Genomic DNA, 12,885 nt, shown 5'->3' on the forward strand with positions numbered 1-12,885 from the left:
TTTTGCACCTTCCTTCCATCCACAGCACGACGCACAGATGGATTACTATGGCACCCGCCTGGCCACCTGCTCCTCGGACAGGTCCGTCAAGATCTTCGATGTGCGCAATGGTGGACAGATCCTGGTCGCCGACCTCCGGGGGTGAGTGTGCCCGAGTGCCAGTCCCCCCACCCCAGGCACAGCAGACCAGAGTGAGGGCACCATCACCCCCACCATCCACCAGCTTGTGCCCCACATGCGTGGGCTCCCCTCATGCTTGAAACACAGGGAGAGGAATGCTTGCAAGGTGTCAGAGAGCCGGTGGGACTCCTTGGCACCCCACGTTCTGTCTCCACCAGTGTAGTGGAAACAGCTTTTGGGATTTTGGGGTGAAGTGTTTTTGGTTTGTTTTGGGGCCACACCCAGTGGCACTCAGTCTTTCCTGGCAGGCTCGGGGAACCATATGGGATGCTGGGATTAGAATCGGGGTCCATCCTGTGTTGTGCAATGCAAATGCCCTATCGCTGTGCTCTTGCTCTTTCCCCGGACCTGGGTTCGATCTCTGGCATCCCATATGGTCCCCCGAGCCAGGAGCGATTTCTGAGTGTATAGCCAGGGGTAACCCCTGAGCAGACACCGGTGTGGCCCCAAACCAAAAACAAATAAAGCTGACTCGGGGCTGGCGAGGTGGTGCTGGGGCCGGCAAGGTGGCGCTAGAGGCTAGCAAGCGCTAGCCAAGGAAACACCGCAGTTTGATCCCCCAGCGTCCCATGTGGTTCCCCCAAGCCAAGCCAGGGGCAATTTCTGAGCGCTTAGCCAGGAGTAACCCCTGAGCATCAAACGGGTGTGGCCCAAAAATACCAAAAAAAAAAATCTGACTCATTTTCACAACCTGCTGATCTGTGGGGTCTGGCAGAGAGACCCCAATACAGGCAGGGGCATCCTTTGACCCTCTCCCTCTCCCCTGCAGGCATGAGGGGCCAGTGTGGCAGGTGGCCTGGGCCCATCCCATGTACGGCAGCATCCTGGCGTCTTGTTCCTATGACCGCAAGGTCATCATCTGGAAGGAGGAGAATGGCACCTGGGAAAAGAGCCACGAGCACCTGGGGCACGACTCCTCAGGTGGGCACCGGGACCATCGTTCCCCCAAGGGCAGCTTTTCTGCTCCTCCACCAGCCAGAAGACACACACCACTACCCCCATCCCACCCCCCCATCCCCCCTCCCCTGTGCCTGGCCCCACCACACTGGGGACCCGGTTGTAGAGGCAGGCCTGCCTGGGAGGAAACAGAAAAAGTGCAGGCTTCCGCCTGAAACTCCTGCTGACAGCACAGTCCTGTTCACGGCTTCCCCTCTCCCTGCAGTTAACTCCGTGTGCTGGGCCCCCCACGACTATGGACTGCTCCTGGCCTGTGGAAGCTCCGACGGGGCCATCTCCCTCCTGGCCTACAGCGGGGAAGGCCAGTGGGAAGTGAAGAAGATTAACAATGCTCACACTGTAAGTACTGGGCCGGAAGAGCCATGCTGGGTAGTACCTCTTGGGTTAAGAGATGTGTAGTGGGGCCGGAGAGATAGCACAGTGGCGTTTGCCTTGCAAGCAGCCCATCCAGAATCTAAGGTGGTTCGTTCGAATCCCTGCATGCCATATGGTCCCCCGGCCCCGCCAGGAGCTATTTCTGAGCAGATAACCAGGAATAACCCCTGAGCACCGCCGGATGTGGCCCAAAACAAAGAAAAAAAGAGAGATGTGCAGTAATGGGCACATCTGGGCAGTGAGCCATGGCCTGTGCTGTCCTTGTTCCCAGGCTTCTCCATGATTCGTGCATGCTGGTATATTTTTGGGTTTTTTGGGGGGGTCACATCTGGTGATATTCAGAGGTTACTCCTGGCTCTGTGCTCAGAAATTGCTCCTGGCTTGGGGACCATATGGGATGCCAGGGGATCTAACCACATTTCGTCCTAGGTCAGCCGCGTGCAAGGCAGTTGCCCTACCAATGCGCTACTCTTGGCTACTCTGGGACAGCAGGTGTCCTTGGGAGCTACTCTAACTGCACACCAGCTGGTAGATAGTCCAACTTTCGGGGCTACTGCAAATATTTACTAGCTTTTCTTGGGGGGAGTTGTTGTTTTCCACATCCAGTAATGCTCAGGGTTTACTCCTAACTCTGTGCCCAGGAATCACTACTGGTTTTGCTCAGGGGATCACACAGGGTGCTGAGGATTGAACCTGGGTCATTGTGCAAGGCAAGTATACGGGGGTCACAACCCACAGTTAAGAAGCAAGACTTGGGACCGGAGAGATAGCATGGAGGTAGGGTGTTTGCCTTGCATGCAGAAGGATAGTGGTTCAAATCCTGGCATCCCATATGGTCCCCTGTGCCTGCCAGGAGCGATTTCTGAGCATAGAGCCAGGAGTAACCCCTGAGTGCTGCTGGACATGGCCCAAAGACCAAAAAAAAAAAAAAAGAAGAAGCCAGGCTCATGGGACTGCAGTGATAGCACAGTGGGTAGGGCATTTGCCTTGCAAGTGGCCAAATCAAGTTTAATCCCCGGCATCCCATCGCGTCCCCTAATCCTGCCAGGAGTGACTTCTGAGCTCAGAGCCAGAATGTAACCCCTGAGCACTGCCAGGTGTGGTCCAAAAACAAAACAAAACAAACAAACAAACAAAGCAAGACTCATGGGACTGGAGTAATAGCAATGGGTAGGGTATTTGCCTTGCACATGACCAAATTGGTATCCCATATGGTCTCTCAAGCCTGCCAGGAATGAGTCCTGAACATTGAGCCAGGAAGAACCCCTGAGCTCTGTTGGGTGTGGCCCCCCCCCCCCAATAAAAGAAGCAAGGCTTATGGCCAAGAGAGGATCAATATGCAGGAGGCCAGGCACTGAGCCATGAGAACCCCTTTGCCACCGGGGATGTCCCCAATTACATACAAGCCCAGGGAGGCTGCTTCAGTTACTTTGCTCCAGACCACTTTTTGCCCAAGGAATGCAGCACGGGTGAGCACTGTAGCAAACACTTGGCATCTCTCTCATGATTTTGGTTGGTGCATGTTGAAAAACCTTTTACTGTTGCCAAGTTTTTGAGACCCCACATTTAGTCACTCAGCCGCAGTGAAGAGGCTGAGGGTTGGGGCTGGAGTGGTGGCGCAGGGCATAAGGCATCTATCTGCCTTGCACACGCTAGCCTAGGATGGACTGTGGTTCGACGCCCCCTGAGTGTCACCAGTGTGGCCCAAAAACCAAAAAAAAAAAAAGAGAGAGAGAGAGAAAAAGAGACTGAGGGCTAGAGCAGTGCTGTGAGCTGCCCGTGCCAGTCTGGGTCAGACCACTCCTGCAGGCCCCTTGTCAACCCACAGGTCTCTTCTATGTGCTTTGCGGAGTTAGGGTCTCTGGTTCCTGCCATTGCAGCATTGTCCCCAGGACCTGGGGACAGGGCAGAGGGAATGCATACACCAGTGTCCTCATAGTTCGTTCCCTCCCCCCTCAGATTGGCTGCAATGCTGTGAGCTGGGCGCCAGCGGTGGTGCCGGGGAGCCTCATCGACCAGCCATCGGGGCAGAAACCCAGCTACATCAAGAAGTTTGCTTCAGGCGGCTGTGACAACCTCATCAAGTTGTGGAAGTGAGACATCCGTCCATTCCCCCCACCCCACAGCCTCCTGGGGGTGCATCCTGCCCCGTCCTTGTCTCCTCCCTGACCCAGAAGGCTCTTGTCCTAATAGGCTGACTCTGGTCATTTGTCCGGCACAGTTCAGCTACTGGAGTTCTCCCTCTCCCTCCAACTCCTTCCACCCCTCCCTTCCTCCCTCTTCCTCTCTACCTCCCTCCCTTCTGTCCCGGAGGAGGACTCCACTCGACTCTCTCTCCTGTCAGGGAAGAGGAGGACGGCCAGTGGAAGGAGGAGCAGAAGCTGGAAGCACACAGTGACTGGGTCCGGGATGTGGCGTGGGCCCCATCCATCGGGCTGCCCACGAGCACCATCGCCAGCTGCTCCCAGGTCTCATCCCTTTCTCTGCCTCCCTCAGGAACAATTGCATAAGGCTCAGTTCAGGACCCAAAGGGCTGGGAAGTTGTTTTGTGTTTGGGGACTCTTCAGAAGCATGGGAGGTCAGACCCGGGGCTTTCATGCCTAGCCCAGCTCTAGTCCTTCATCCAGTGGGGTTGAAAGAACCCAAAGAAATTGGCGTGGTGATAAAAATGGGCATCTAGGGGCCGGAGAGATAGCATGGAGGTAAGGCGTTTGCCTTTCATGCAGGAGGTCATCGGTTCGAATCCCGGCGCCCCATATGGTCCCCTGTGCCTGCCAGGAGCAATTTCTGAGCCTGGAGCCAGGAATAACCCCTGAGCACTGCCAGGTGTGACCCAAAAACCAAAAAAAAAAAAAAAAAAAAAAAAAAAAAATGGGCATCTGACATAAGCCAAGAGGGTGAGCCCAGAGACTCCAAGACTCCAAATATAGAGAGATGTGGGGTGCCAGGCTAGAAAGCAGCTATGCTTGCGCCTAGTCCTGTTGAGGTCCCTGTGGAGCCAGAATAGGCTGAGCCCACACACACACCCAACTCTCATCTATCTGTCTTGCTCCAGGACGGCCGCGTGTTCATCTGGACCTGTGACGATGCTGCCAGCAACACATGGTGCCCCAAACTGCTGCACAAGTTCAACGACGTGGTGTGGCATGTCAGCTGGTCCATCACGGCCAACATCCTGGCCGTCTCGGGTGGCGACAACAAGGTATAGGGGCCCAGGATGGGAAACTCAGAAGATGGGGTGGAGAGGGGTGGTGTGAAGCACCTGAGAAGTTGGCAGTGATCTGTTTCTGAGTCCTTGCTCTGCCCAAGTGGGAGGGGCTGCCAGAGATGGGGCTCGTGCCATTTGCCACCCCATTTCAGCCATCTGACCTCATCACTGATTACCCTCCCAGCACTGCCATCTACAAGGAAGCCGTGGTTCATCCCCCCAGTCCCATGGACCCCAGACATAGATTGTGACCCTGAGACACTGGGCAGAATCTGTCCCAGGCCTGAAAATCGGGGGTTGGGACCAACCTCAGGACAGCAGAACGGGTCCCTGCACATCCCTCAGCCCTGCAGCAATACGGCATGACCAGCTGGGGACCATCAGCTGCTGGATGGGCCTGAAGCCCTGACGAATGTCACTCTTGCAGGTGACACTGTGGAAGGAATCCGTGGACGGGCAGTGGGTATGTATCAGTGACGTGCACAAAGGCCAGGCCACCACCACGGCGCCCGAGAGCCAAAACGAGCAGTGAGCACCGTCCCGGGAGCATGACCGTCCAGACCAACGTCTGAAGCCTCACAGGACCCATTGGGCTTTACTCTTGGTCAGACGCAGCCAGGTCCTGGGGCAAGAGTGATGATGATAGCTATATCTGCTTATTTAAAATATTTTGACCATTTTTTGTATCTGGGTTCAAGCATTATTTGGAAGGCTTCAAGTCACTAATAAACTCCTGTTTCTTCCAAGTTCGCACCCAACGGACTGTTGGCCTCTAGGGGAGCCAGGGCCTCAACCACTGCCCCAGGGATCTGGCCCACCACAGCGGCTTGGCCCCTTCCAGCACCGCTTCGGCAATAATGATGATCACAGAAGCTACATACGGGAGCCTTGTTGGCTCACCAGCCAGTCATGTTCTCTTTAAGAACATGGGACCCATGCCACTGGATCCAGTGGAGCATGGTGCTCCTTCTATAGTCCTCCCAGGTGAAGAAGACCCAGGGTGAAAGTCTAGTCCCTAACCACAGCTTTCCACATGTCATATATACATACATACAGGACAATAAGGAAACTTAGGAGTGGCCAGGACCTTCCCACCACAGGGGGTTAAAAGTTGAAATCTACGTCCTGATGCTTCTCCACTCTGATGGCTAAACTCCCTCCACTGTAGGATCAGGGTCAGGTTCTAGCAGCCACCGGGAATGCCCAGACCAGCCTGTTGGACCCAGGCACTTGGAGAAACTCCCAGAGCCCAGAAGGTGTTCTTGCCCTAAGTCCCAGCCCCTTCCTGATTTTCTGCCATATCTTTTTTTTTTTCCCCCCAATTTGGAGCCACATTCAGTACTGCTATTCCTGACTCTGCTCAGGAATGACCCCTATCTGTGCTCAGAGACCCTGCAAGGCCTAAACCTCCTGTATCTTCTCACCCCTTCAGACCATTCTGGAAATAACTTTTAGTTCATAAAACAGAAGGTGTGCAATGTCCAGAGCCCAGCGCTCAGCCTTTCCTGTCATTCCACAGAATCAAGCTTTTTGGTTTTTGTTTTGGGGCCACACCCGGCAGCACTCCGATTACTCCTGGCTCTGTGCTCAGAAATCGCTCCTGGCATGCTCGGGGAACCATATGGGATGCCAGGAATCAAACCCAAGTCTGTCCTGGGTCAGCCGCATGCAAGGCAAACACCTTACTGCCCCAGAATCTAAATCTTTGAGGCATGTGGAAATCCTCACTTCCCTCACTCACTCTGTCTCATGCTTGCTGCAGACACAGTTCTGTGGGTTCTGCCCAGTGCTCTGGGCTCCCCACAGACAGTGCTGGTACACACACACACACACCGCCAGGGCACTGCCATCAACTGATATGTGAAAAGGTCATGTGGGATAGGCAGGCTCCTGACTTAACCCTAGAGACCAAAGAAACAAAGTCAGTGAACGCAGCACCAAGTGGGACACATCCCATTCTAGCTGAAGGGAATTTATGTTCCCATAATCAGGCACTTCTAGACACTGGCCACCCGATGAGGTCAAAGGAATTGAGAAGGCAGGGGCCCTAGAAATAGCACAGCAGTAGGGCGTTTGATTTGCACACAGCCAATCAGGGACAGACCCCGCATTGCATATGGTCCTGCGAGCCTGCCAGGGGCAATTTCTGAGCACAGAGCCAGGAGTAACCCCTGAGGGCTGCCAAGTGTGGCCCAAAAAAATTTCAAAAAAAAAAAGGAATTGAAAAAGCAGAATGCCAGACAGGGGTAGGAGCAGTCGGGGTAGGGGTATTTATTCTAAATCCCTTCATAAAAACAACACAAGAACTGGAACAATCGTACAGCAAGTGGAGCAATAGCTTCACATGCAACCAACCCAGGTTCAAGCCCCAGCATCCTATATGGTCCTCGGAGTACTGCCAGAGTGATTCCTGAGTGCAGAGCCAGGAGTATTCCCTGAACTGGGTACGACCCCCAAAACAAACCTGTAAAAAGTTCCTGACTCCACCTCCCACAGCCCCCGGGAAGGTACAGTTTGTGAGAAGCAACAACAAAGTCTACAAATGGTCACAGTGGCCCCTTGAGAAGGAGGGAAGGGAGTGAGGAAGATACCACCCTAGGGACAATTTCCATAACATTTGCAGGCAACTCATCACCCAGAGGTTCTCCCAAAGGAGGTTTCACACTGCAAACGAACACAACTTTTTACTTTTTTCCGGGATCCAGACTTACTGAGGCCTAGAGGCTACTACAGTTCAGTGGTTAGGGAGGAAGACAATTCCAGAAACAACCCTGAACCTCCCAGGGCTGGAGCAATATAGAACAATGCTGACCCATGTTTGATCCCCAGCATTCCGTATTGTCATGTATTATTCCTGGGTACAGAGCCAAGAGTTACCCATGAGCAACACTGGATGTAACCCAGAAAGAAAAAAGTGACTCCAAAATATATGACTATCACTGATAAAAAAAAAAAAAAGAGTTCAAGATTGAGGCCAGAGTGATTACACGGTAGGTAAAACTTTGCATGCTACCGGGGCCGGGAGCGGTGGCACTAGAGGTAAGGTGTCTGCCTTGCCAGCGATAGCCTAGGACGGACCGCGGTTCGATCCCCCAGCATCCCATATGGTCCCCCAAGCCAGGAGCGACCCCTGAGCGTTACCAGATGTGGCCCAAAAACCAAAAAAAAAAACCAAAAAAAAAAACTTTGCATGCTACCAACCCATGTTCGATCCCTGGCGTCTAATTTGGTTCCCAGAGTTCCACCAGGAGTAACCTCGAACATCACCAAATGTGGCCCCACTCCCAAATTAGGTTCTGGACAAAGGTTATAAATACACTCACATTCACCAAACACAGGAGAAAAATGAGTAAAAAGAAATAGCCCAGGGGCCAGCGAGGTGGCGCTAGAAATAAGGTGTCTGCCTTGCAAGCGCTAGCCTATGAAGGATCGCAGTTCGATCCCCCAGCGTCCCATATGGTCCCCCCCAAGCCAGGGGAGATTTCTGAGTGCTTAGCCAGGAGTAACCCCTTAGCATCAAACGGGTGTGGCCCAAAAAAACAAAAAACAAAAAAATTGGCCCAGTTCCACAACTAATCTCAAAAAGAACATGATATTGCCAACTCTTCGCAAATAGCCTCATTCAGGCTGACAATTCTGGGACCTTTTCGGGGAAGGGCAAATTACCCTTTTTTAACTGAAGGTACAGCAGTCAGTGCCATACCTGACATAGAAACAAACCCACTACACAACTGAGCCTCATCACATTGGCAACCCAAACCAAATTGTCCCTACAGAACTCCTAGAACTTCATGGCTACGGGTGACACTTCTGCAGAAAATTTGATGGGGAAGTAAAAAGTAGAAGAACACCAAGCTCAATAAACCTAAACAATACAAATGGTTCAACACTAACCAACCAGAGCGCAGTAAATCCTCAGTGACTTTAGTAACACCTTGGTGAAATACAACAATTATCACAAACTGACCTTTATCGATCTAAGTTTTTATAAGTCCACTTGCTTTTGTGTTGTAACAGACAATATAAAGTAAATTTGTTGATCCCTGCAAAGGAGACAAGGCTGGGATGGTGGGTAAGAAATTGGGGACACTGGTGGAGAGAAAGTCACAATGGTGGTGGAATTGGTGTTTGACCATGTAATGCCTGAAAAGTCTATTATGAACAACTTGATAGATCATGGTACTAAAGTAAAAACTAATTTTTAAAGAATGGATGAAGAGAATTAAAACTCAATAAAGGGATAATAGAATAAAGTGACAAATAGAAGCCAAGAGCCAAATACTGGGGCGGAGAGATAGCACAGAGGTAGGGCATTTGCTTTGCATGCAGCCGGCCCGGAAGGGACCCAATTCAATTCCCAGCATCCCATATTGCTTGCCAGGGGCAATTTCTGAGTACAGAGCCAGGAATACCCCCTGAGCAGGCGCTGAGTGTGACCCAGAAACCAATCAATAGCCAGGAGTGATTTCTGAGCGCACAGACAGGTGTAACTCCTGAGTGTCAACAGGTGTGGCCCCGAAACAAAACAAAAAAATAGAGTTTTAATCAAATAAGCCAGATATTATAATAACTAAAAGATACACTGGGACTGGAGATCATACAGTGAGAAGGGTATTTGCTTTGCATGTGATAGAACCAACTTCAATCCCTGGCACCCAAGATGATCCCTAGAGTAACTCCAGGATTAATTCCTGAATGCAGAGTCAGGAGTCACCTCTGAATAGGGAGGGAGGAACCCTGAATCCCTGAGTACTGCAGGGTATGGCACCAAAACATACCTTATAATTAAAAAGTTAAAAGTTAGAGGGGCCGGAGAGATAGCATGGAGGTAAGGCATTTGCCTTGCATGCAGAAGGATGGTGGTTCGAATCCTGGCATCCCATATGGTCCCCCAAGCCTGCCAGGAGCAATTTCTGAGTGTAGAACCAGGAGTGGCCCCTGAGCACTGCTGGGTGCAACCTAAAAAAAAAAAGTTAAGTTAAAGAGAATGGCCAGAGAGCTAATACAGCAGGTAAGGTATTTAACTTTGGTGCAGATGATCCAATTCAATCTCTTGGCATTCCACAGTCTAGTGACCACTTTCAGGAGTGAGCTTGATTGCAGAACTGTTGTCTATGTAAACATTTTTATGGGATTATTATGTTATTGATCCTACCCTGATTGGTGATTGTGCCCTACCCTAGGGTGTGACCTGGCATTCTGCTCCCACCCTAGGGTGGTACCTGATTCTGCTCCCACCATTGGGTGGCATCTGATCCCACCATTGGGTGGTACCTGATTCTGGGGGATAAAAACAAGGGTCTGTGGAAGGTGAGGGGCTTTTTGGCTGGAACTGATGCTGAAGCTTTGGACTTCAGTCTTGTCACCGAATAAAGCTAATATTTCCACAAGCCTGACTGTCTGCGAGCTGTTTACCCGTCGCTTCACTTCAGAATCGCCAGCTGAACAGGGTGGCAGACGCGTGCTCTGAGCTGGAGGGGAAAGACCTCATCCTCCATCCCTCCATCAGTCAACCTCTTCAGGGGCTGACTTGCAACACAGAATCACCTCCAGGTCTGACCTAAAAACAAAAATAAGTTAAAGTTTCTCAAAAGCAGCAGTAGAAGCAGTCACTCTGGTACAGGAGATTCCTATAAGACTCAGCAGTGGCTACACCCAGAGGTGTTCTGGGAATCACGTGGTACCAGGGATTAAATCAGGGCTTCCCGAATCTCTCCAGACTAGCAGCATTTTTGTGTATGTGTGTGTATGGAATTTGAGGCATTTGAGACTTTTATTAGAGGTTCTATTAAACAATGCTGAGCTTAAAGAGATGAAAGGTAGAACCAGGGGGCTGGTGAGGTGGCACTAGAGGTAAGGTGTCTGCCTTGCAAGCGCTAGCCAAGGAAGGAACGCGGTTCGATCCCCCGGCGTCCCATATGGTCCCCCCAAGCCAGGGGCAATTTCTGAGCGCTTAGCCAGGAGTAACCCCTGAGTATCAAATAGGTGTGGCCCAAAACAAAACAAAACGGGGGCCGCAAGGTGGCACTAGAGGTAAGGTGTCTGCCTTGTAAGCGCTAGCCAAGGAAGGACCAAGGTTCGAACCCCCGGTGTCCCATACGGTCCCCCCAAGCCAGGGGCAATTTCTGAGCACTTAGCCAGGAGTAACCCCTGAGCATCAAACGGGTGTGCCCCCCCCCCAAAAAAAAAACCAAAACAAAACAAAAAAAGAAAGATAGAACCAGGAGGGGAATCTCCTTATCACAAAACACAGAATCTCTCTCCACAACCCTAAAAGTGCCTCCTTCGGGGAACATCAGGCCAGAGAATGGAGCAACGTGGGGATTGCGAGAGTACAAAGACAGTTGAATTCCAAACTACACACAGCAGGAGCCCAGGAAGCTGTGAAGAGCCCCCCCCCACACACACACACCAATCTAGAGAGAGAAATTGAGAGAGCACTGGGACCAGGAGAAGCAAGGACTGGCCCTCAAGGTCACCTGTGAAGGTTTCCATGGAAACCCCAAAGGGCTGGAAAGGAACAAAGTGAAAAGGGGCCTCCCCTTCCTCAGTACTGAGGAGTGCTCCAGGGGGATGTCCAGGCCTGACCTTCCTCCCAGCCTGGACACCATGGCCTGTGGTTGGGACCCATCTGTGGGGACAGGCCAAAGTGGCAGGTGTTTGTTCTGCACCATTATCTTGAATCAACATGGGGTCCTGCCTGCCCAGGCTCGCAGCTGTGGCAGTGCCTGGTCTCCAGGTTGGCAGGGCTAACATTTGTTTGGCATGTCCTGGTGGCATGACCTCCCACAGCACTGCATACGCACCCAGGAATACAGGTGTTCCAAGCTACTCACCTTTTCCTGTGGCCCCAGAAAAGGGACCAGGTGAGTATGAAGGTGCTGTCAGCATGGGGGCCCACCTCTTTCCCAAGGGCAATGGCTCCTCACTCCAAGAAGCCTGTTGGTGTCCCAGTTTCTTCCACTGAGCTAGTAGATGCTACTACCAGACTTTCTCAGGCCTCGGGGAGTCTGGCTGGTCACTCTATTCCAGAACTTTCCATGGCTCCTTCCATGACTCTCAATGCTGCATTCTAGGCATTTCCTTAGGAAGCCTTAGAACTCAAAGAAAATAAGGGAAGAAAGTTCACTGACATGGATCTGGGCCATAATTTTTGGTGATGACATCCAAGACACACCAACAAAATTAAAAGTTGACGGTTGGTTGGAGCCAGAGAGATAGCACAGCGGTAGATTTGCTGCATGCAGCAAACCCAGGAAGAACAGTGGTTCGAATTCCAGCATCCCATATGGTCCCCTGTGCCTGCTAGGAGCAATTTCTGAGTGCAGAGCCAGGAGTAACCCCTGAGCATCACTGGGTGTGACCCAGAAACAAACAAACAAAAAAAAGTTGACAGTTGGTTCCCACAAACAATTTCTTCACCACAAACAATCAAACAATCAGCAAAGTGAGAAAATTCTCTGACCATAAGTCTGGGAAGGGTTGGTATCCACTTGGTAAGCCACTATTTCAACTCAAGAACAAAACAAAGCATACAATATTTGGATAAACAAAGAACCCAAATTGTCATTTTCCAAAGAAGAAAAAGGCCTCAAACAATGTGACAAAGTCTAGAGAGAAGCAGAATTAAGGAACTCTGAGGGGTGTGGAAAAGGCTCAATGTCTAAGGGCAAGTGTTGCATGTGTGAGGACCCAAGTTCAATTCCTGACGATGAAGATACCCCCAAGCACCACCGGGTGTAGCCTGGAGTCCCAGCACCCTTTAGCCCCAGTAGGCCTAAGCACTGAAGTGTCTACTACCAGGAGTGGCCCAAAAACAAGGGGGCCGAGGATGTGATCCCATGGCACAGCATGTGCCTGGCCAACTTGAGACCCAAGTTAAGTCTCTGGCACCATGGGCTGGAGGAATAGATAGCACAGTGGTAGAGCATTTGCCCTGCAAGCAGTCGTTCCAGAATGGTTCGAATCCCAGGATCCCAAATGGTCCCCATGCCTTCCAGGAGCAACTTCAGAGCACAGAGCCAAGAATAACCCCTGAGTGCTACAGGGTGTGACACAAAAACCAAAATAAATAAATAAATAAATAAATAAGGTCTCCAGCATCATTCCCAAATCAGAAACCTGCATGTGAGATAGGCCAGTTCTCCCTCCCCCAGCCCTACCTC

General features: G+C 51.4%; 1 protein-coding gene across 2 annotated transcripts in view; it reads left to right on the plus strand.

The window, feature by feature from the left end:
• The window catches only part of SEC13 (SEC13 homolog, nuclear pore and COPII coat complex component), a 241,855-nt gene extending 236,403 nt beyond the window's left edge, over positions 1-5,452 (plus strand). For both annotated transcript variants that reach the window (XM_049766311.1, XM_049766310.1), the window contains exons 3-9: positions 26-141; positions 950-1,101; positions 1,343-1,476; positions 3,472-3,605; positions 3,857-3,980; positions 4,568-4,714; positions 5,148-5,452. In XM_049766311.1, the coding sequence (XP_049622268.1) occupies positions 26-141; positions 950-1,101; positions 1,343-1,476; positions 3,472-3,605; positions 3,857-3,980; positions 4,568-4,714; positions 5,148-5,252 (912 nt within the window). In that variant the 3' untranslated portion in view covers positions 5,253-5,452. The remainder of the gene's footprint in view (positions 1-25; positions 142-949; positions 1,102-1,342; positions 1,477-3,471; positions 3,606-3,856; positions 3,981-4,567; positions 4,715-5,147) is intronic.
• The last annotated feature ends 7,433 nt before the right edge of the window (positions 5,453-12,885 follow it).

The sequence above is a fragment of the Suncus etruscus genome, chromosome 20 (genome assembly GCF_024139225.1).
Source record: "Suncus etruscus isolate mSunEtr1 chromosome 20, mSunEtr1.pri.cur, whole genome shotgun sequence".
Classification (NCBI taxonomy): domain Eukaryota; kingdom Metazoa; phylum Chordata; class Mammalia; order Eulipotyphla; family Soricidae; genus Suncus; species Suncus etruscus.